General features: G+C 39.3%; 2 protein-coding genes across 6 annotated transcripts in view; both read right to left on the bottom strand.

Annotated features, from left to right (window-relative positions):
* Positions 1 to 5,641, bottom strand: part of SNX14 (sorting nexin 14) — a 48,132-nt gene extending 42,491 nt beyond the window's left edge. For 3 of the 4 annotated variants that reach the window (XM_082302705.1, XM_082302706.1, XM_082302708.1), the window contains exons 1-4: positions 5,472 to 5,641; positions 5,268 to 5,388; positions 4,361 to 4,437; positions 4,170 to 4,248 (exon numbers count right to left, since the gene is read on the bottom strand). In XM_082302705.1, the coding sequence (XP_082158831.1) occupies positions 4,170 to 4,248; positions 4,361 to 4,437; positions 5,268 to 5,388; positions 5,472 to 5,611 (417 nt within the window). In that variant the 5' untranslated portion in view covers positions 5,612 to 5,641. The remainder of the gene's footprint in view (positions 1 to 4,169; positions 4,249 to 4,360; positions 4,438 to 5,267; positions 5,389 to 5,471) is intronic. The other variant, XM_082302707.1, reaches the window with a different exon arrangement.
* Positions 5,642 to 20,097: 14,456 nt separating this feature from the next.
* The window catches only part of SYNCRIP (synaptotagmin binding cytoplasmic RNA interacting protein), a 26,834-nt gene continuing 24,624 nt past the window's right edge, over positions 20,098 to 22,307 (bottom strand). For both annotated transcript variants that reach the window (XM_082302795.1, XM_082302796.1), the window contains exon 12: positions 20,098 to 22,307. This exon is cut by the window's right edge. The gene's annotated coding sequence lies outside the window, so the exon portion shown is untranslated.

Raw genomic sequence — 22,307 nt, 5'->3', positions numbered from 1 at the left:
GCCAGGCTGGGCCGGGCCACGGCCATCCTGGAGCCATGGACCTGTTCCAGCCGTGGAACCCCCCCCACTGCCTTGCCGTGGGCAGCCGGAGCGGCTCGGCTCTCCCCCCTCTCCACTGCGATAAGAAAAATTCAACATTCCAGCTGCAAAGCTGCAAGGCCGAGGTGAGATTAACCCTTTTACTGCTGTGAAGAGCTGAAAACCTGAGGGAAGAGAGAGAGGAGATGCTTAAAGCTGAAATTCTGTTGTGAAGTTATGATATATCAGAGTATCCCGTTGTAATTTCATGAAGATATGGGGGGTGGAGTGTTCAGCTCGTAAGCAAAAGCACCTGCGCCGAGATAGGCAGATGCTGAAGCAGCTGTAATTTCATGAGAAGTTTGGACAGGGAGAGATGGACCAGATGAGGACTTTTGCTCCAAATGGGAAAGGAGAAAACCTCAGTCCCTAGAGATGAACCAGATGAGGACTTTTGCTCCAAACGGGAAAGGAGAAAACCTCAGTCCCTAGAGATGCTCCCAGAGATAGTCTTAACAATGAAGACGATGAAGACCCTTTGCTCCCAGGGAAGGAGAAGGGCCTCTGTTTTTTTGTTTCTGAACGGCTCAACCTTAAATTTGTACCCCAAAAAACTTCAAGAGTGGACCCTCGAAAGCAGTTGCGGGAAAAGCTGCAAGTCGGGGGAAAGGACTCACACGCAGGCAGAGAGACTCCTCTTCCTAAATGGACTGAACAATATTTGGAAGTGGGTGGCTGTCTCGTTGTGATAATGTTTTCATAGCATGAGCAAGAAGAGACTTCTCTTTCTAAATGGACTGAACAAGGTTATTATGGAAGTGGTAAACAGACTGAACATCTTAAGTGTTGTCTTTTTACATTGTCAGTGGGAGAAGGGGAGGAGGGTGGGGGGAGGAAGAGAGTTCTGAAGGTGGTATAATTTTTTTTTTTTCTCCCTCTTTTAGGTCTGTTAATAAACTTCTTTATAGTTTTTCAAGTTTGGTGCCTGCTTTGCGTTTCTCCTAATTCTTATCTCACAGAAGATAAACAGTAATGAGTATTTTGGACCAAACCACTACACTGAATTGGTGTTTCTGCCCGGTAACAAACCGAACCTGCGACACATAATCAAGTCAAGAACCTGAGAACTTAAGAATTAAAAAAAAAAGTGAGATCAAAAGACAGCAGCACCTTGATCCAGTGAGACATTTTTTCACAATGCTGAACAATAGCTGAGCAGCTTTCCACAGATTTGACCTGCAATCATCTCTCCCATAGCAAAAATGAAATTGTAGAGAAGATGAGCTCAATAACAGAACAACAGGATTCAATTCTCTTTTATGCAATCTGCAGCACCTGGATTATATACAATGTAAAACTGACCAACTGATATCATGTCCTAATTCAAAAAGAAAGAAAACATCGAAGAAACTAACATAATGCAAAATGGATTAGAAACTGGAATCAAAATTATACTTAGGTTAGTGCATAATTTTTGTGCAGGATACAGCCCAAATTATAAAATATGGATAGACGCATGGTTGAGACAGTTTAGCTTTCAACCATAACAATAAACATAAATGTGGGGAGGAATGCTCAGGCACAGGTTTTGTTATTCTTCTAAACCACACAGAGCAGCTGGATAGACTAAAACAAGGCTGTAAAAGATAAAGAATTTGCAAAGTGAGACAAACTGTCATCACAATCCAAGAAAGAAAAATCCGTACTTGTGAGGAAATCTTGAATTTCTTCTGATTTGAGTGTGTATTAAATTATTCTGAAAGCACTTGAAAACAAGCTTAAAGGCTATACACCTGGTTCAAATTAGAAACATTTGGAAATGAGAATATTGCCAAAAGTCTTTAACCTGCAAAAAAATAACTAGAAAAACTAAAACATAAAAAAAAATTCCAAAATTATTCCATGTATTTGAAGAAACTGCTTTTTAGAAACAGGCTGCACTCCGCACTCCGTTAGAATCTAATTAATCTTAATTCAGTTCACACCGTATCAGCTTCTCTCTAATGTATGACTAACCCACAAAAGAAAGTAAGAGCAGTCTCTCCTTCCAACCTGAAGCAGGCTATCCAATTCCAGGCCAGCATTACATGCTGCATCCTCAGAGCAGATGGTCAAGAGGAATATGGCATGGGCAGAACCCCTTGCTACCTTTTAACGAGTAGAGAAGAGCAGCAACACGGAACCATGAAGTGAGATTTCTCATTCCAAATAGTATCTGTCCAACACAGGTGAAAAAGGTGGCTCAGACTACTTGTTTGGGTCCATTGAGGAGGGTGACCCTGGCTCACTGCCCCAGGAAGGTACAGAACTCAGGCCTGGTGCTTCCCTATAGTTAAGCACACAAAGGAGGGAAAGGAATGAGAAGCATGGGCATGGATACACAAAACCCATGCCTGCAATGCTAAATAAAGCAGGGGCTGGGACATGCCACTGAAGTAAAAAGTGCCAGCAAAGAAAATGCCACTGTTTTGGTAAAAGCAGAACTTCAGCAATCAGATACAAAATGCCAAGAAAATAACTATGGTATCTACTGAAATCACTTATGAAGAGATACTAAAAAGAACCTTTTCAGCATCAAATTCCCATTTAAGCTAAACAGGAACATTTCCTGTTCTTCAGCATTTACAACATCCTTGGGTAGACTGCCACAGCTATTTGGTACCCTAAATCCTAAAAATATTAAATGCATAGAAACATTTATTTTACATTCTATTATTAAAGCAAGAGTCTATTGAAATTCTATTCAGCAATACTGTCATTTTAATACACATAAACTCATTTTTAAAAAACAGATTAAGTAACTTTAAAAGAATAAATGTTTGCTTCTGAAATCACAGAGGAAGTCACTTCATTCAACTAGAGTAAGTCACCAAGTTGTTACCTGTTCTTTTTTAAAAACATTCATCAACTGTCCATCCCTTCCTTCCCTTAAGGTTTTCATTCTCCTCCCTCTCCTGCAGTGAGCCATGCCTGGGACAACACCTCTCAGAGCTGAACTTAAGTGTTACCTTATACCACAGACACATGCATCTTTGACTTCATACACCATGCTGTTAAATGCAAGAAATGACACACAAAAATCCTCTCACTTCTGCCATGCCAGTTGTTCATCCTCCTACCACAGAACTCCAAAGCTGGAATTCTAAATAAATGGATAGTAATCTACATACATGCTTCTGTATTTTCCTAGCTTCAAAAAACAACAAAGCTTATCTGCTTAGCTGCCAATATATTTCTTCAATTACCAAAGAAACAAAAAAAAAGAAACAAGCCCAAAGAAAAACTGCTCTTCAAATAGCTCTTTTTTGAAGAGATTGGAACGAAACACAATTCCTGATTAACAGTCTTACTAAAAAAGATATATATGCTACTCTTCTTTGAGTAAATTCACCAATTTCTTTTTTAAGACAGATTTTGTTACAGCTTTGTCTGATGATTTGAAATAGATTCACAGAATCATGGAATGGTTTGGGTTGGAAGGGACCTTAAAGATCATCACATTCCAACCCCCTGCCACGGGCAAGGCCACCTTCCACTTGGCCAGGTTACTCCATCCTGCCTGGCCTTAAACACTTCCAGGGATGGGGCAACCAAAAGTTCTCTGGGCAACCTTTCTAGCACCTCAACATGCTCACACTGAAGAATTTCTTCTTAATATCTAATCTAAACCTACTCTATCAGTTTGAATCCATTCCCCCTTGCCTTCCCCCATGATTTTGTAAATAGCCTCTTTCCGTCTTCTCATAGGCTCCCTACCATCAAATTATCAACTTCATTACAGAACTTTTGTAGCTGGAGCAAATCATGTTTTACCCTCCATTCCAACAAACTAAGCAGGCTGAAATCCTTAGCTTTTCAAGACTCAGGCATGCTCAACTGTAACTCTTCTTTCCAATATTCTTCACAATTTACACAGACATTTCTTCTATGTCCTAGGTGCGCTGCTGCACAAGCAGTCCATGTTTAAAAGGAGGCCACCTTGCCTCCCTGCTCCCAGCAAACACTCCTTTGGTTTGACTTTTACTTGAACAAGTTAAAACACCTGCAAGGTACATCTGAACCATCTACTGAACCAGAAACAAAAAGTAAAAAAGACACATAATAAAACCCCACCGAATTATAATGTACTAAAGAAATGATGCACCAATTACCTCTGAAAGTGATGCATCAACCTTAGAAGGCACTTTGAGATCCAGCCATGGCTGATAGTTTTCCAGAAGCAAAGTAGGTCTGTAGGAGAGTATGGAGAAGTTTATGTAACAATATGCAATTGAAAGTGTCCTACTGTGATGTGTAAAATGGCAGCAGTACTAAGCTTTCCAGTGCCACAGATGGAATTTACCTGTGCCTCTTGCATTTGACCTTGCCACATACAGCACAACTGTGACCATGGGGAAACAGCTCCGGCAATTCCAACTGCTAAGAGATTTGGACAGGTTTACATTCTCCAAAATGATGACTCTGTTAATATACTAACACATTTGTGAATTTCATTTTAGAGCACGCTATTACACTGAAATGAATAAAGACAAACTTGTTCTTCCAGCAGAAAAACAAGATAACAACACATAATATAAGAAACAACTGAACCGAAACGAAAAATCGTTTCTGCTAAAACAAAGTGCAAGGATACAGATACCCTTTCACATCTCCACTCATCTCCCCATGCATTAATCAGTCTAATAAACAGACCAGCTGGTTTCTCTGCCATACTCACACCCTTGAACTGTTGCAACTATACTTTCTTAGTCCCGTGAAATTCTACATTGAACTGTTTTAAGTTAGAAAAGAGCAATTTGCTTTGGGAATTTTTTTTTTTCTCTTTGAAATGCAGTACTGCTTAGAGAATTTTCATTACAGTGAGCAAAGACTCAGCACTGGCCTGTCAAAAGAAGGGCACCTTTAGAAAAGAAAAAGCCCCATTAAAGGAGCAAACAACATCCTTCCTCCACTGCCTGCTACTCAAATGCTCAAAATGTACAATGAGGGAAGCGGGAAGCAGCATCCATGGACTCTCCAACAACCGGCCTTGCAGCTATACGTGGATTTGATGGGACTATGCAGAAACACATGAACAATCCAAAGTTCTAATCATCGTCTATTTGTCACAACACCTACCAGTAGGAGTGTACGAGCTGTACTGACATACAGTACTTCTGAAAGCAGCTAGGATTAGATAAGAATTGCTACTTCATATAAATTCGTATCATATTTAAAGAAAGCACACGACTCTTCACAGACATATTTACCTTAGGTTTATATTTTATTGTGAACAGAATATTGGGCAGGAGGGAGTCCGGTCCCAAGGAACAGTAGAAGGTGACGACCCCAGCCACGAACGACCAGAAGATCATCAAAACGTGAAGATACCTTACAGACACACAGGAAGGAAGAGCCGCTGCGTGAGAAGGCGCAGCGCCGCCCGCACCCGGCTCCCCCGCCCGCCCGGTTACCGGTTGAGGAGGAGCGTGGCGGTGCCCAGCCCCAGGAGGAGGCAGCAGGAGAGCGGGTACTGCCGGCAGGTCTCCCGCAGCCCCTCGGCGCCCCGCAGCCGCCGCAGCAGCCTTCGCGCTGCCGCCCGCACCCCGCCCATGGCGGCCGCTGCCCGCGCCGGCCGGGCCGGGAGGCGGGGCCGCTTCCGCTGCCGGCGCCCGCTGATGGCGGCACCGTGAGGGGCCCGCGTCAGAGGCCGCCGGGGCGGGGAGAGGCGGCGGGGGCGGAGCGGCTGCGTGCGGTCCGATCCACGGGAGCGCCCCGGGAAGAGCGTCCCTGCAGCCCCGCGGTGGCATTTGCAGCTGTGCTGTGTCACGTAGCGTGCTAAGCACTGTAAATAGAAGGTCGCTGATGACAGCAAGCTTACCTAGTTATAAATACTTGAGTTCTGGACAACAAGGGGTTCCCAGCGCCAAGCGGCCACGAAGTGCTACGTCTGATTAAATGCTCTATATTTAGATGATGACTGAACTAAATCATTCAGTGACTGGGACACTAAAACCCTATAAACACCGCTCAAAGCTTCGTAATTGGCTGTAAAGAAAAGGAACAGGGTAGGAAATGTAATAAAACCCCATCTTAACATCAGTAAGTATAGAAGAGTAAGACATTGAAAAGAGGAATTCTGGAATGTAGTTTATTGGTAACGAGAATTTAAAGCCAACTTGACACGAATAACACCTTCAGTTACACTAAGCCACGAGCTTTTAAACCACTAAGTGCTTTTAGCAGCTCTGTAGTTACTCAGTCTTAACGAAACTCAAGGCTCTGTTAGTAAGGCACTACTGGTTATGGGGGTATCAGTTCAGTGCACAAAATGAAACAACTTCTGGGAGTTCGTACCGATGATGGGGCTTCTAAGTGGCAAGTATGAAAGAGACCCGCTCAGGGAGAGGTGCCCGCTTTTAGCTGTTTTGAGAAGTTGCTGTTGCCTTGTATGTCCATTTGCACAAGCCCCACGCAGGCACATTGGGCACGCTGAGTAAGGGAGGACACATGAAATACTGAAACACATCCGTTCAGATGAGCCGTCTTTACAAATGTTCACTGAGATCCCTGCAACTACGCTGTTAAGAAAATATTGGTATTTGGAGGGTGAGTCAGCATCTAGAAATTGAAATCAGAAGACAGCTTTCAGAATCTTTGCTCGGATGCTTTGTCAGTTTATGCAACATTTCCCTTGACCTCTCCAGTAGGTGAAACGCTGCAGTTCGACTTCAGTATGTTGACCTTTCTCAGAGTGCTTGGCAAAGGCCCAGGGTCAGATTGAATTTCTTTAAGAGTCTCTGCACAGTATTATTTCATGTCAGTCCACGTTTTCTAGTAGAAATAAACAAGGTGCATTCACACAGCAAATCTCCATACAGCCTATTCAGAGGAAATCAATTTTCCTAAGATGCTTTTTTTTTTAATCAGCTTACTTTATCCACAGATTTACTGCTTGTGATTTTTAGTTACTTACCTTGCAATTCTTTTAATAAGGAATAACTTCTAAAAATCTGTAATTCTTACAATATTTAATGAAGATGCCACAGCATCGCATACCTGTAACACAGGAAGTGACTTGCACAGCAAACCAGCAGAACCTTAAATCAAATTCTGCTTCCATCTGCATTCTCTACTTCAGGTGAAGTTTCTTAAATTTATAGTTTCATTGTTCAGAATTGTGTTTATTTACAGTAAAATTGCCACATTCACGTCTGGTACTAATTGTACTTCATTATCTGAGAAGCTGTGCAATTTCCTTCAGTTCACAGACCTTACATCTGCTGGGCAGACACAACAAACTGCTTTAGCCCATCCTGCTCTGCTGGAGACAGCAGTGTTGGCACTGCCCATCACCCTCTGTCACTATGGCCCCTAGATTGTTCTGGTACACTGAAAGACTCAGCTGATGTTTGTTTTTCAACAAAATAAAACTACAGAAGAACAAAAGGGAACTACTGACAACATCGAGCTTTTAAAAATTCTTTGAGAAATAAGAACTTTATCCATTCCCTGGAAACAGCAAGCCTTTCTCTCTTCACATAAATTCTTAGGAAGATTCTGTGGTCAACTGGAAAAGTGCCAGGGAAAAACATGCATCTGGAGATGGGCTCTGAAGTAATGTGGCCAGGACTGGATTATTCTGGAAAGATAGATTTTATTTTAGTATTTAAAATGTAAAATGATCTTTCACTGATCATACAAATCATCTTGTGGAGCCAATTCTCCCTGGTTTGGGGTATGTTTTCCTTGATGGCAGGAGAAGCTTGCCTATTCTAGCATTTAAGAAGTATATCAGAGCAGATTTTCAAAAACTTGAAACATAAAACTACAATTATTGGCTAAGTAGCATCAGTTATAAGGCTGAGATTGTATTTACCAAAGTGGTGGTTTTTTCACCTTAAAAAATGCCTTTTTAAAATAAGCCAGACAGTGAAATGTAATATACAGATTCTTACCAGTTAATTGCATTTAATTTACTCTGCAAGTCTGCTTTTGCTCTTTTCAAGGCCTTTCATAGTTCTCTCTTTCAAGGATACAGTTGTCAAGGCTAATTTACAATATCTAATCCTTCATATTTACCCAACAAGGAATTAATTTGCCTTTGTAGTTATTCATCACAAGTCCCTGTTCACTTTGTGGGTCCTTTCCAAGAAGTTTAAATAGAAGGCTTCATATTAACCTTTAACTAAAGCATTTAGCAGAAAACTCTAGAGAACAGTAATTTTTAATATTTAGTAAATAGCTAAGCTTAAGTAAAGAAGTGAAACTGAAGTTGGCCAGTTGGATCCCAGGAAAGGTAAGCATTAGTAGGTTCTTTGCACTTGACTTTTTCAAATTCAAAACTGAAAGGGCATCCACCAACAGTTACTCATTTCCACCTGAGATGATCCAGGTGTATGCAACAAATGTAAGGTGAAAATTGCCCTTTAGTAGTACTTTTTGGCCTTTAAAGGAACATTGAAACTTCAGGGGAGAGTGAAAGCTGACCATTTGCTGCACATTTCTGGTTTGGGTAGAATAATTATTAGCACTTTGATGAGCAAAATTAGCTTTACTGTTATATTCATTTGCCTGTTAATGAGTTAATAGACTGTTCATAGTCAAGATTTATGGCATTTGGGAGTCATCTCCCTGTACCACCCACAGAGACCCATGCTTGCCAGCTGTATGAAAACATGTGCTGCCTGTAGTTGTAGGGTCTTGTATTTGCTTCCTGGATCACATGCTGACCCTCACTGTGACCAGATTAAAGCAAACTGGATGAGACAGTGATAGTCTGGGCCCAGAAATACCTGCTCAATACAGCAACAGGGGCTTTGGGTTCCTGGATAAAATCCCTCTCAAGTTTTCTTCTAGAAGAATGGGGGAGTTCAGCTGCTGCAGTAAGGAGCAAAATGGCAGGTGGGAGGGAGAAATGGGTTAAGAAAAGATATGCCAAACTTGTAAAAGATCACTGGTCTCCGCACTTGCAGGGAATGACACAGACTTAGAAGTTGTGTTGTTTGTTTAGAAGCAGATTTAGAATTCAACTGAAGTTTAAGGGGAAAGGCTAAGAGGTTTCAATTGTAACACACCACTCAAAATTAATCTTTTTTTAAAAAGAGACTGTAAAATACAGTTCTGTTAGAAAACCTGAAAATACCTACTAGGCTGTGTTTAAGACTAAAAATACCAGGCAGAATAAAGACTTGCATTTGCATTTCTTTTTGAAAAGAAAAACAAGGAGACTGTTCCAATACAGAAATTCAAGTAAAACGCCCCACTTCAAGTGGAGTTTCCAAAGGGTCAGTTTAGTATCCCCAACAGGAACAATGCTCAGCAAACCACAAGGGTGCTGAGGAGCACAGAGTGTGTTAGAATTTCACTGGGACAAGGTCCATTTGGGAAGAAGAAAAAAAAAAACAAAACAAAAAGCAGGCAATGTACCAGAGTCAGTTTTGCCTTGAAGAACTTGTAACTCTCAAGGAGAAAGTAAAAAGATTCAGAGACAGACTGGTGTACAGAGAGCTTTTTCAAATTGTTAACATGGAGTTTTCTGAGAAAATTCTTTCACGGAGAAGACACTGGAGAGAATTTAGATATTAGAGATGAAAATAACTTGTTCGGTAATAAACTACTATTTATGGGACACTAAAGGAAAAGAAAATAGGGCAGAAAGTTGCAAGGTGGGTATAGAAGGTGACTATAAGACAGTAAGAAACAGAGGCCTGCAGGAATATATGTAAAGAGAGGAACTAAATGTATACAGAAGACACTGGAAAAACACTTAAATTATATTATGATTTGTGGCAACATTTAACAAAGCTGTATTCCATAGAAATTTTATCTAGATTCACCTGAGCAAAAAACAACAAGGTTTCTGGATATGCACCTGTAGTATTAACTGAGGTAGGTCAATGGGTCGTATGTGCAAAGGAAAGATCTAGAAAACCTAATTCCTTTGAACAACCTAGTCTGATCAGGGAGGAATGAGGGAATGTCAAGATGGCTGTTGGAATTTGTAAGAAAAAGTTTGTGAAAGAACTAAGGAGCTGTACTCATGCAAACAGTTAAAACAATGCCATAGCACATACTTAAGAGCTCCGTTGAAATGAAAATTAAGCTGTTGACTTACTATGGAGATAAAGAAAGCCTTGCCCTGGATACACACTGTGAAAATAACTGTGTCAGGTCCTGAAGGGAATTCTGGCTGACCAGCCTTGGTCGGTGGGAAAATTTTCAAGTGGGGAGTTCGAGGATGAACTTGAGCCAGGATCCCTTGTTTCAGCTGAATTAAGAAGTGTCAAGATAATCCTTGTGAGATGACGTGTTTCTGTTAATTCATTGCAAAGTGTTGCAGCACCTATGCCTCAGAACTATGCTGAGACCTGAAGAATTTAAAGCTAGTTAAGTTTTTCATCATAGATACACACTGGGCTCATGGAACAACTGTGTTGGATCAGCAAAAGTTCAGCTGGGTAAGCATCCTGTTTGTGATGATGGCCATCAGGAGTTACACACCTAGGAAGAAGTTGTAAAAGCATGGCAAGAATATAATAGCAAGTTCCTGGAACATTCTTTTACTCTGATTCATAATCTTGGGGATATCCTGAGAAAGAATTTATTTCCTAAGTTTCAAGTTGCTTTTAAAGAACCAGAAACTTTAACATCCATAAAAATCATGCAAGGAGTTCCACCACTTGCACTTGTGTGAGTGAAGATACAGCTCTCCACACATTCACATGTTTACTAGATATGGTGAAAAATCATTCCCTACTCAGCATGCTTGCTGCTTATCATTTTTACCAAAATACTTTGGTCACCTGAGAAAACTGTCTTTTCCAAAATTAAGATTCCTGCTCCGGTGACTTGTCCTTCACGAACAAGTACAGGTACAAAGAGCACTTTCGTACCTTTTATCATCTTTGTTGTTCTCCCTCTCCTTTTCCGATTTTATTATCTCCTCTGTTGTGTAGCTGTGAGTAGGGACAGGCTGCAACATGGGGGAACAAAGCTGTTAACAAAACAGCATTCAAAATTATTTTTATTAGAACTAGTGCCTTCTTAAATGGTTTCATTTTTTTGCCCTGCCTCAAGAGTATTTTAACATTTTTGCCTATAAATATTTATGATCCTTTTTCCTCATTTAGATATAACTCTCATTTTTGATGGATTCATTTTTTCCACCTTAAAAGAAAAACACTGAAAAAAATCCCAACCTAAAGCCTTCACATACTCAGGAAATTCTAATCAACAGGCAGAAGTCGTTAAAAGTGGAAAAAAGACTAACTACATGTTGCTGTTGCAAGGTAGTTTGTATCCAAGAAAGCTTTCTGTGGATACTTAACATGACCATGTAAACCCAGACTTGGTGATGAGATCTGCGAGACCGGGCTTCTTTTGATGACTGGTGAGCTGGTATCCTGGAGCCCATTGCTTTTAGCTTCTGTGGACACAGCAGTAAATGCCTTGAGTGTTTTTGTCAGGTCAGAATTCCACAGAGATATTTTTAGTTCAAGCAACCAGTTTCTCCGACAACATGAAGTATGTAAAAGCAGCACAGGGTAAAAGTTAAACAACATTGATTGTCACCTTGAAAAAGTTAGTTGTACTTAAGTCTTTCATCAGATACCTCATGGGAACTGTACAGAACCAGTTGTATAACCAGGATATTGATTTGTTTACCATTTGTTGACTGAGGATGTATGGAATCAATCTGACATTCTCTTCCTTTTAAATGATGTCTAGGAAAAACGGAAGTATTTGCAGAATGGTTAAAGAGAACATAACATAAATGTTGTATTTCCCTAGCAAGAATACTGAATATATGACAATAGCAAAAAAAAATCTGATTCTGTGCAAAAGGCAGAATGCACAAGGTGATACTACAAGATACTACAAGAACACCTGGACAGAGGGCTGTTCCTTGTATGTAAGGATGAGTCTTAAGGCTTTTTGAAAACAGCATTTTGGAGCACATAGGCATCTTGCCCATGTCTTACATATTTTGTAGTATAACTGGAGCACATAGCTCCATGGTGGAGCTCCACTCTGAGAGGAATATCATTGTTTTAATTAGAGTTTAAGAAGTGGATCTCAGTACCATGCTCTCTGCAAGGCTAGGCTTCCTTACAGCTCATGACTGATCCATCCTTACAGCTCACAGCTGATCAATGCTATCTATCAGTTGCCCAAGTTACTGGAGGTATGCCAAACTGGTTTTGCCATCCAAAATGGTGGTATATCTGATAGAAAAAAAGCAATCTATTTTTATATAGCACTTCACCTCTAGCACTGGCATTAATGGTGCTTCTGCAGAAGCAGACAGTCCCTCTATCAGTGGACACACCTTGGCAGGACAGAATGCCACAGTCCCTCTCCCAGAGTGGCAAGGAACAGCTACTTGTGATTCCTCCAGATGTTCTGCCAATGTTGTTCCTGGTGCACACTTGGCACCTGCACAGTGAGTTTCCCTAAAGTGTCCTTTCCCAAAGGGAAAAGGGACATGCTGAAGGAGAGTGCATGCTGAGGCAAGGGAAGAGGACTTTGAGACGTTTGCAAAAGGCACAAACTGTGAAATCAAGAAGCAAGGACTATTTGAAAGACTTTGGCGAATACTGCAAAGTTCCATTAAAGTTTTGATTTGCTTTTTATTTTCTGTTTTACTTAAGTAACTAGCATTCTAGCTAGGAAAGGATTGGAGCTAGTAAGGTCTGATACCATGCAGGGAATTATTACCACTCAGTGTTTTTCTGAAACTCAAATTTATTTCTGATTTGTGACCGAATTACTTGCTACTATATAAGCTACCTGCCTTATCTTTGTACAAAAGAATGACAAAAGAAACTGCTTAAAACACCAGGCAGTAAGTTTCTGCTCTTTCACAGATACCTATTTTAAAGTATATATTAATTGGGGCATTCTAATATGAAAATCAGTTTACTATCCTTTCTTATCAAGCTTTAAGGAATAACGCTTTCTTCCTCCCCCTTAAGAAGCTGTGAATCTTCCAGTCCAGTCTCAGGTTTGGATGGTCTCTATAGGTCCAGTTTGTAATATTTTCACCACCACAGAAATTGCAAGTGAAGACCAAGGTCTTTGGGATTTCAACAGATGCATTAACATAGCTCCTAACGCAACACAAGAACTTGGATGCTGTAGATAGACCTCAAGTTGGGGTCACTGCAGTTCAGATGCAAGAGGGAAGGTTTTTTTTTTCCCTGGAGAAAGTAGATTTTGCTTCAGAAGGTAATCAAAACAGAGAAAGGATTGTGTAATATCATCCAGATTCCTAGCAGACCGTATACTGAAGATGAGTAGAAAATTCTCCACTGATCACTATTCAGCTTAGATGCGGTAAACGGTACATTAAGTACTAAGCTGTAACCATAGAGTGGTGTTTTGTCTACATCCAGTGTGTTTCTGGGATAGATTATGGTCAAGAAACTTGGAAGTATCAGCCAGTCTCAAATTCTGAAAAGCCCATGTATCTGGTGTGTTCCTGGACCACTGTCCAGCTGTGTGCTCCCCTCTCCATTTTCTCCTTCAGCTGTTTGTTAGGTCTGGAGAAGTCAAGCTACCTATGCAGTAATGACTCACCGTTGCCCAAGGGCAAAAACAAAGGAGAAACAACCAAACTGACATCATGTATTATCTGGAGGAGCACCCTTGGCAGTAAGGAGACATGAATTTAGTACACTTAGTCCAAGGTGTCTTAGTTCAAAGCCACCCACCTGAGTTTCACCAAGAACTCAGAACATGCACCTATCTCCATAAGCTCCTCATTCCACATTACTTCTACCTTCAGGTACGTTCCTTTCTCCCTCAGTCTGTTTAGAGATGCTGCTCACCATGCTCATGCCTGCAGAGAAAATGACTTTTCCTGACAAAAGCTGTCTATGAAAACAAATCCTTCTGTGTATTCTGTGCACTAATGGACAACATACAAAGATTTATCCTCTTTTAACTCAGGAAGTAGAGACCATGCTGGCAAACTAAAACTTCCAAGCATATTCTACCATACCACATTCCTTCTTCAGCCTCCTCCTACCTTCTGATCTGATACAGGCCTTTATATTTGATAGGTTTAGAAAAAAATTCCTTTTGTTCACTAAAGAAGTGTAATTTCTTGAACTAAGACATGTAGTGTAGACTCGAAGAAACAGAACATCTTCAAATGAAATTTAGCGACCTTCATACTGGTTCCTAAGTCTTCATCTCTTGGGGTCCCAGATGTCTGCTTCCAGGCACAACTGTTAATTTTAAGCACTTTTATTTCTGAGCAACAACCACCTTCAGTGTAGAATACGCCTATTTGGGTTCTTTGCACTACCATGTCTTTAATGAAGTCCTGGCCTAGTCCCATGAAACGATCAGCCAGTTCTCCCTCACAGGATGCTGGGCTTGTATCACACTTTTCAACAAATGTGACTCTGTACAAGGCGCTGGCATACTTGGGAGTTCTTTGGGCCCATCCTGAACTTGAACTCTGCAAAGAGGCTGCTGGATTGGCATTGATTCACCCCAGCTTTAAAAGTATAACACCTATTCTCATTTTGTGCCCTGCACTGAGACATTCAGATGAAGACTTTACATGCAAACTTTGCTAGGAACTTGGCATTCCTTCAATCATCACTCAATTATGAGGCATCATCAGGTCTTATTAAAAAAGTTTGTCTCAACTACCCTACTTTTACCCACCCTCTAAGGGATTATTAAGAGCAGTGAGTGGCAAATATATTATACCATTAAAAGGAGATGGAAGAACTCCTCACCTGCGTGGGCAAAGAAAAGGTCTACTTTTGGAACGTGTATCAGATAGTCAAGGTTGGCTCTTACTTCCCTGGATACAAGATCATCAGTTCATCACTTCCAAACAGCGATTTTATAAATACCAGCTCCAGGACATCAGTCGCTTCTCTGAACAGGACATTTGAAATAGCAGCATTACACATAGTAACAGGGGGGTTTTCTTCCACAAATTTGTATTTTGCTGTGTTTAAAACCTTCTCCCTTACAGAGATACAATTTTCTTCTGAAATGTGTATCAAGATAAAGTGGCCCTGATGACTATGACAGCCAGGACAGGATATTCTTACCTTCTGTCATAAAATCCAAAGGGCCCTGCCTGCTTTTGACCTGATGTTTCCATCTGGCCAAGAATCCATCACCTGACATTCCCCTCTCATCATGCTGTGGCTGCTAGATGGTGCCTGGCTAAAGAGTGTACCTACCTTTCACAGGAAAAGGACAGACAGGTCAGAGACAGGGGAGATTCTACACAGCTGTAACACAGCTAAATGAAGTTGTTCTATGCTGTGGTTTGCCAGGTTATTTCCCTATTTTTTCTTTAATCCTGCATTAGAAAGTTGCCAATACTGTAGTTCAGGCAGATTTGATGGCTCTGTTTTGCCCACAGGGAGATGACTTCTTTTTCAAACTGTTTAATTTCTTTTCCTTTTCTCAGGGAGCAAATAATATGCTTTGTTAAGAGCTGGGGAGTGTTTGTGATGTGATCACTCCTATGTCAACGTGTTAAATACAACACATTTGTACTCCGAGGAGGAATTCCCTGGTCATCAACATTGCTTTAGAAAGAACAGAGGTATTTACAGAAGACCCTGCAAGTTTTCCTTTTCACAGAGACACTTTTTGCCCTTCCAAATGTCTTAGTCAAGACATGTTTGTTCTTTCTTAATGTGAACATTAACCATAATTTTAGTTCAATTGTGAAATCTGATATCTCTCTACATTATTTTTACCATGTGATGGAAAGGCAGAAGTTCCAAGATTACCACATTAATCTCACGTGCCCCGTATCTAAGAATTCCAATGCCTATGACCTATTTAGCTTGCATGCCCTTACAAAGTGGTGAACATTGTCCTCTTCCTAAACATGTTTCAGAGTCACGGGATAGGGGTGTGTGTGGGGGGGGGTGTTTGTGTTTTGGTTCTTGTGGGTTGGTTTTGGCTCCACCCACCCACCCCTCCAGCAGGATACACATTTCTGCTATCTTCAAGTATTCTTAGATTGGCCCTGCAATTAAACACGTTCAGTCTTTCTCAACAGAGTTAAAAAACTATCTTGATTCTAAAATACAAGCCTTGAATACTGGGCTTTAACTACACCCAGCCATCTGAACTTGAAACCAGAATTGCTAAGTTATTCTGTCTTTAACTGCATAAAGAATTCAAATATTACATGTTTTAGTCTTCATGTAATAAAGAAAAAGATTGCTTCACAAGGATTTAGAAACTTGTAATACACACTATGCATGCTTGTCTCTTGCTCTTCCAGAGACTACAAAAAAGGGAGTTGATCATCATCTACCTACAGCTGTACTAGTTATTATCGTAGTTGTTCTTTATTAGCTTCACAGTAAAACTATAGAAGCATTTTAGCACACTTCAATACCAATTATCTGCTTTAGCCCAGGCCATCACTGAAAGTAGTTTGTGCCAACCTTGTTGAGATGTTACCACTACCTGATATATGTCAATGCTATATGTACCTGCATGGCGAGTACACCTCCATGCATTGCAAGTGCAGTACACACTGGCAGCCTTCACCTGCCATAAAGCTTAGTTAGCAAGGCTTTTTCACTATTCATCTGTATACTCTTCTTTACTCATTTCTCAATGAAAGCAGTACTATTCAGAAATGTTACACGTGAGGCAATAAACTGTGAACCTTTAGATACTGCCATTAAGAAAACAAAACCCTTCACTTTCTAGTAGAAACCTGTACTGATTTTAACAGTTAACCTAAGAAAAGACCGACTAGCTCAAATTAACAACTACTAGGGTCTAAGACTTACTGATCAGTTCATGACATATGAATATTAAGATCCTTTTCTTGGATAGAAACATGGCCACATGAATGGCTTAGAACAAAAACAAACCAAACTTCAGGTTAGTGTAACATAAAGCAAAAATGCAAACTGCCATTTATTATACCATTCCCACTGTAAGGTCACTTCTATGCAAACCCAAGTTGCAAACACCATACTAAATCCAATGGATTTAAGACCTTACATATCCTTAACTGGAAGATCGATCTCACTGGAGTTAATCCCATAATGAGTTTTTCTCCTGAGAGTTTGTTTTGGTATTACAAGAACACAGTGGAGCAAGGCACTGCTAACGCTTGAAGCCACCTAAACCTTGTTGTACTGCCACATCTTCCAATGAGAGAAGTTATGACCACCTGTCCCTTTATATCCAGGCCTTGTCTTCTTTTAGCATGAAACCCACATCATATTTCTTCATCTGCAAATTCTGACAGATTTTAACAACATATATGCCAGTTTTCTTCAAAGTAGCTTTTAAGCATCTCACTAATTCAAAAGCAAGTGTAAATGATTGCACTTCTGTAACTGCAGATAACATAAATACAGGACAGTTTCACTAGACTAACGCAGTTACACACTGGTCACTTCCTGGTGAAAGAAACATCAGTGATTGTCACTGAAGGTTTGTCTTCTGCTAGAACTATCAACTTAAACACACATACAAAACTCAAATTCTGTTTAGAATTGTGGATTGGAAACAGGTTGGCTTGTCAGGACAACTATTTGTACTAGAAGAAAAAACATTTCATTGCAATACCCAAAGGAAGCCTTTGACCACAATCTGAAACAGGAACAGTCCTTTAATAGCCACTTCGGCTGTCCAGATGCAGGGACTAGGTATTTTTATCTGTCATCTCAAATACTGTAATGTTAAAATCACCTTCAAATTGTAATACACATCTGCATAATGAAAAGATTACTTAAAATTTATTTTATACTAGTTCTCACCAGAGTTTTGTAATACAGCTTCATTCTTAAGTATGCTGACACTGCTTCTTAAGAAAAGCCTTGACTTACTAATAGGACATCTATAAATTATCTTAGTTAAATTCTCAAGGAGGAAGCTTTTTAATCCCAAATTCATTACACTTTGTAACATGGTTTTTAAATAACCATTATGAGTGACAGAATTAGGTACATTCCTCATCCCACTAAAGAAAAAAAAAATCTGAAAACTGTTACTTTAGATGGCAGAACAATACTGAAAGCACGACACTTGGAACCAGCAACTCAGGATCTGATACATCCCATTTGTGGCTTTCAATAGATGACTTGTGTTCATGTAAAATCCCTTAAACTACTATGACTACTAACCCATTAGTGTAAAAATAGATATTGAATTATCTATGAAGGATTTAAGACATTTTTAGATCTGAAGTATTTAACGTTAAACACTGTCAGGCTACACTCAACATTCACTTGGCATTGAAGTGGACACATTAAGGGTTAAAATGCACAACCTGGGTTAATCACTGCAGACAAGGAATCAATTTAACAGTCTACTGAAGTTGGATTTTGGGTACTGCAAGTCATTTAAGTATTAGAAAGTCTATTTTTACTTACCATTATCTTCTGTGCAGTCAAATGGCATAGACTATTCTACTGGCTGTGCAGCAAAACTAAGAGTGCATTTCATAACTTCCTTAGTGCAAAGAAAGCAAGCAGTAAGATTCCATGTGTTTTCTACACGTTAGTGACCAAAGCAAGTACACTGTCACACTAACTGTGCAGAGATATGGAACTGTCACGATTAATCAGCCAAATGAATCATTCTCAGACTGCCAGGAATTAGACTTTTGACACTCCAAGCTTTACCTAAATGACTGAATGTAAGTGCCAGCTTTGGAGTAGACACCAAACTTCATGAACAATTATCTGAACTGAAACATATTTTGTGATTTAAACTTTAAATATTCAAGCTGCATTAAAGTACTTATTACCTACATGTTATGACTGTGATTTTTAGACTTCATGGATGCTTTTATTTTTCTACTTTTTAAGAAAGGATCTATCAGGTACCTGGAAGCCTGGCCATCTAAAGCAGCTTTCATGAAGACAGCTTTAAATAAACCACATAACCCAATGTTTCCAGATGAGTTCAGCTGTGCAGCATCTGCTCAGGAGTTGGCCATTTAAAAATACATGTTTTGTAGAAAAAAACAGTAAGCAGTTCTATATTGGCAATAAAAAGGTATAATTACATGAGACAATCACCCCTCTCCAAATTGCCAGTAAACCAACAAGTTAGTCCTAGTGGTACTTTTCAACAAATCTCTTTTGTAACAATCAAGGCAAAGGGGCACCAAAACAGTCACTCTTTAATCCCATGGATTTTTTAACATAATTAAATATACACTTGCAAACTGTGACCAGATGACTGTGAAAATCAGTCTCTTGGAAAGATTTTAACATCAGAGCTTCTAGGAAGCACTGTTTATTTGTACTAGATGGCTGTAAAGTGACAGTAACTTACTCCTTCTCCCTCCACTACCTGTATTAAGGATCAAGGAATCTTCAGCTCAACTTCTCCTGTTGCCACATCCCATTTTCATGTGACAGAGCAAATGGCAAAGCACAATCTGGTGTTTCCTATGCCCAACTAATTCAATTAGTTAGCCCTAGACAAGAGATGTCATGTGCTGGTGCTGGAGTTAATTCAGCAAGACACTCATAAAGACAGACTTTTATGTCCATTAAGTCCATATCCATATAGTCATAAAGTTAGGAATCGTAAGCTTCAGGGCATGAACACATTCAAGCTTGCACTTTACCCATTTCAACTGTCTGAAAACTACATTGTCAAGTTCACTGCCTTGCTGCCTACTCCAAAACTTACTACTTCATTTTAAACAATTAACATTTTCCACTAAATTCTCACTAATGTGAGGGAGTAACAGTCTTTATGTTGTGCAGTGTATCAATTTAGATACACTCTTGTGAAAATGTTATGTGTGTTTATGTCCATGTTGCCTTTCAGTTCTATTCCTCAAAAAAAAAAAGTCCCCCCTCACTAACATATGGAAGTACTGAAATAATTGCTAGGCTGAACAGGAAAGTTAAGCCTCTGAAGAATAATCAAAGGCACAAGGGAACAAGAAGTTGCAGCCATATATAATATTTCTATCCTGAAGTTGGGAATCCTGCCTTCAGAGGACACTACATTTATTTTAGACTATGTCATAACCCTAATCCCCAACAAGAACAGAATTATTATTCCTTATTTGAGATTTTAAGACAGTATTTACATAAGAGTTGTACAACGCAGAAATTCAGAAACTGATCTTAGTATCTTATTGTAGTAACAGCCTTCCTCCAACAGTAAAAACACAAACTTAAGTTCTGGGTCGTAACAAATCTCCTCTTTAAAAACTGGAAAGAAAAAAAAAGTACAGTTGCATGTCCTATATGAAACCTTTCAAACAAAAATGAGTATTAAAACAAGAGTATAATTTAAAAAGCTGTGTATTGGAGTGTTTATAAACCAGAAGTGTTAAGCAGCAGCAGTTTCCGGTTTCTTATTAAATTCAACTAGACTTCAAATTTAGGAACACATTACAAACCAATGTGGAACTATACTACTTATGCACCTTTGCAGGTGTTTTAGTAAAGAAAGCCTCCTATGAGAATAAACAGAGGCAGCACATTATATTAAGTCAAAACTTGCCTTCTACATGCCAAAGAGAACTGTGTCACATGTTCATTTGTCACCAAAGCACCCCCTAAGGAATGCATTATTGCTGTAGAACATTTCAAGTTTACCAACACCCAAGTGCAACCAAACTGATGTTGTATATATGCACTTGCCCATTCTCACCAGTATTTCCACTTAATGGTTCTTCTTTAAACAATCAAATTTAAAGCTTTGAAAAATAACAGTTTTTTGATTTTAGGTTTTTTTTTCACAACATTAACCACCACATGCAATTTAGTTTTCTGATAATTTTTCTAAAAAACTGCACCAATATCAGAACAGTGCAAATCATATTTAATTGTAAAAGTTATAATGGCTTGAGTTCATAATTAGAGGGAACACTGTCAGGATCTTGGTATTTTGCTCATTCACCATTGCTTGTGTTTCATTAAAAATTTTCCTGTCAATTTTGCCTTTTTTTTTTTTTTTAATAGTCGTGCCCCATGCTTTTATCAGAGCTGAAATTAGGGATATAATCCACAATTTCAACACACATAGTGCCTTAGTTGCAGTGTTTTTATGCACTTCCATCTACTGTTACAATTCCATAAATGTATTATCCCCCGCAACATGTTTCCAGACTAAGAACTAGTCACTAGCACTTGTGATCCAACAAGTGTTTTAAGTTTTTCAGCAATGGAGAGATCTCAAGATTAAGAAATCTGAGGACTTTCCCTCTCCTACAGCCCCCAGTGTTTCATTTTATATCAAGTTCAGAATTGGTTTCCACATCTTGACAGTGTTCCTTATAAAACCGTATGACAGTAAAAGTGCCAGTAGGCATGGCAACCTCTTTGAAGGGAGCATTTAAACTCCTTGGCACTGGGAATGCCAGCACCAAGGATTACATTGAAATTCAAAATTATTCTTAAGGCTACAATTAAAAAACCCACTTTCCATAAGCCTAATTTCTCTAAGTAGATTTGAAAATTCAGAAGCTAATGCAACTGTTAAGTTTTACGTTCAAATTTGAGGAAGAAATTTTCTTTTCTTTAGCAAGGGCAGTATATGAAACTCTGGTAGCAAATGTCACTTAGGCATTGACTACTCATTTCATCATCGTTCACTTACTTTGTCTTAAAGTTCAAAACTGGCAAGGCACATTTACATATTCCAATGAATACTTGACAATTTTTTAATTACACTTTATGTCCCAGCTATCCCAGTAATTGACATACAACATACTAAAATGGTTTATTAAGATAACAAAAAAAAAAAAATCAATTAATGTGAAAACATACAGGCTATTGGCAACCACTATTCTAAAAATTATGTAAATACAAGTAAACATACTGAAATGTGTGCGATTCTAAGTTTTTAACCAGAAGATCTCTGTACTAACACACATTTATATTAATGACACATAAAAAAAATAAAAACTTTATTACAAAAATAAGTTACACTCGCCTCCAGCTTACAGTATAAAACAATTTTATTTGCAGGAATGCAAAATGATTGTTTGCCATGAGCATTTTCAACATATGACATGTCTAATTTTGTTAAAATTTGCATTTACTGGGGGAACTGGTGTGTATAAAACCTTAATTAGGTATAAGCTTCAATTTTCATTGTGGTGCCTATGGGTATGTAGTATAACTGCAGTATCCCTTTGTGCAGGGGGTTAAGGGAACTCTTTATGCCAAGTCCAAAGTAAGTCATAATTTTATCTATCTTTTACCTATACGAAGCTGGACTTGGCAAGGTTCTGGTTTTATTTAGTCTTTTTTTAAGGGTGGTTCAATAGAGGATGCTTCACCACTGAACACTCACTGTCATCAAGGTGCTTT

Source organism: Coloeus monedula (assembly GCF_965178545.1).
Source record: "Coloeus monedula genome assembly, chromosome: 2".
Classification (NCBI taxonomy): Eukaryota; Metazoa; Chordata; class Aves; order Passeriformes; family Corvidae; genus Coloeus; species Coloeus monedula.
Note: the sequence above shows the minus strand (reverse complement) of the source record. Positions and strands in the feature narration are given on the sequence as shown.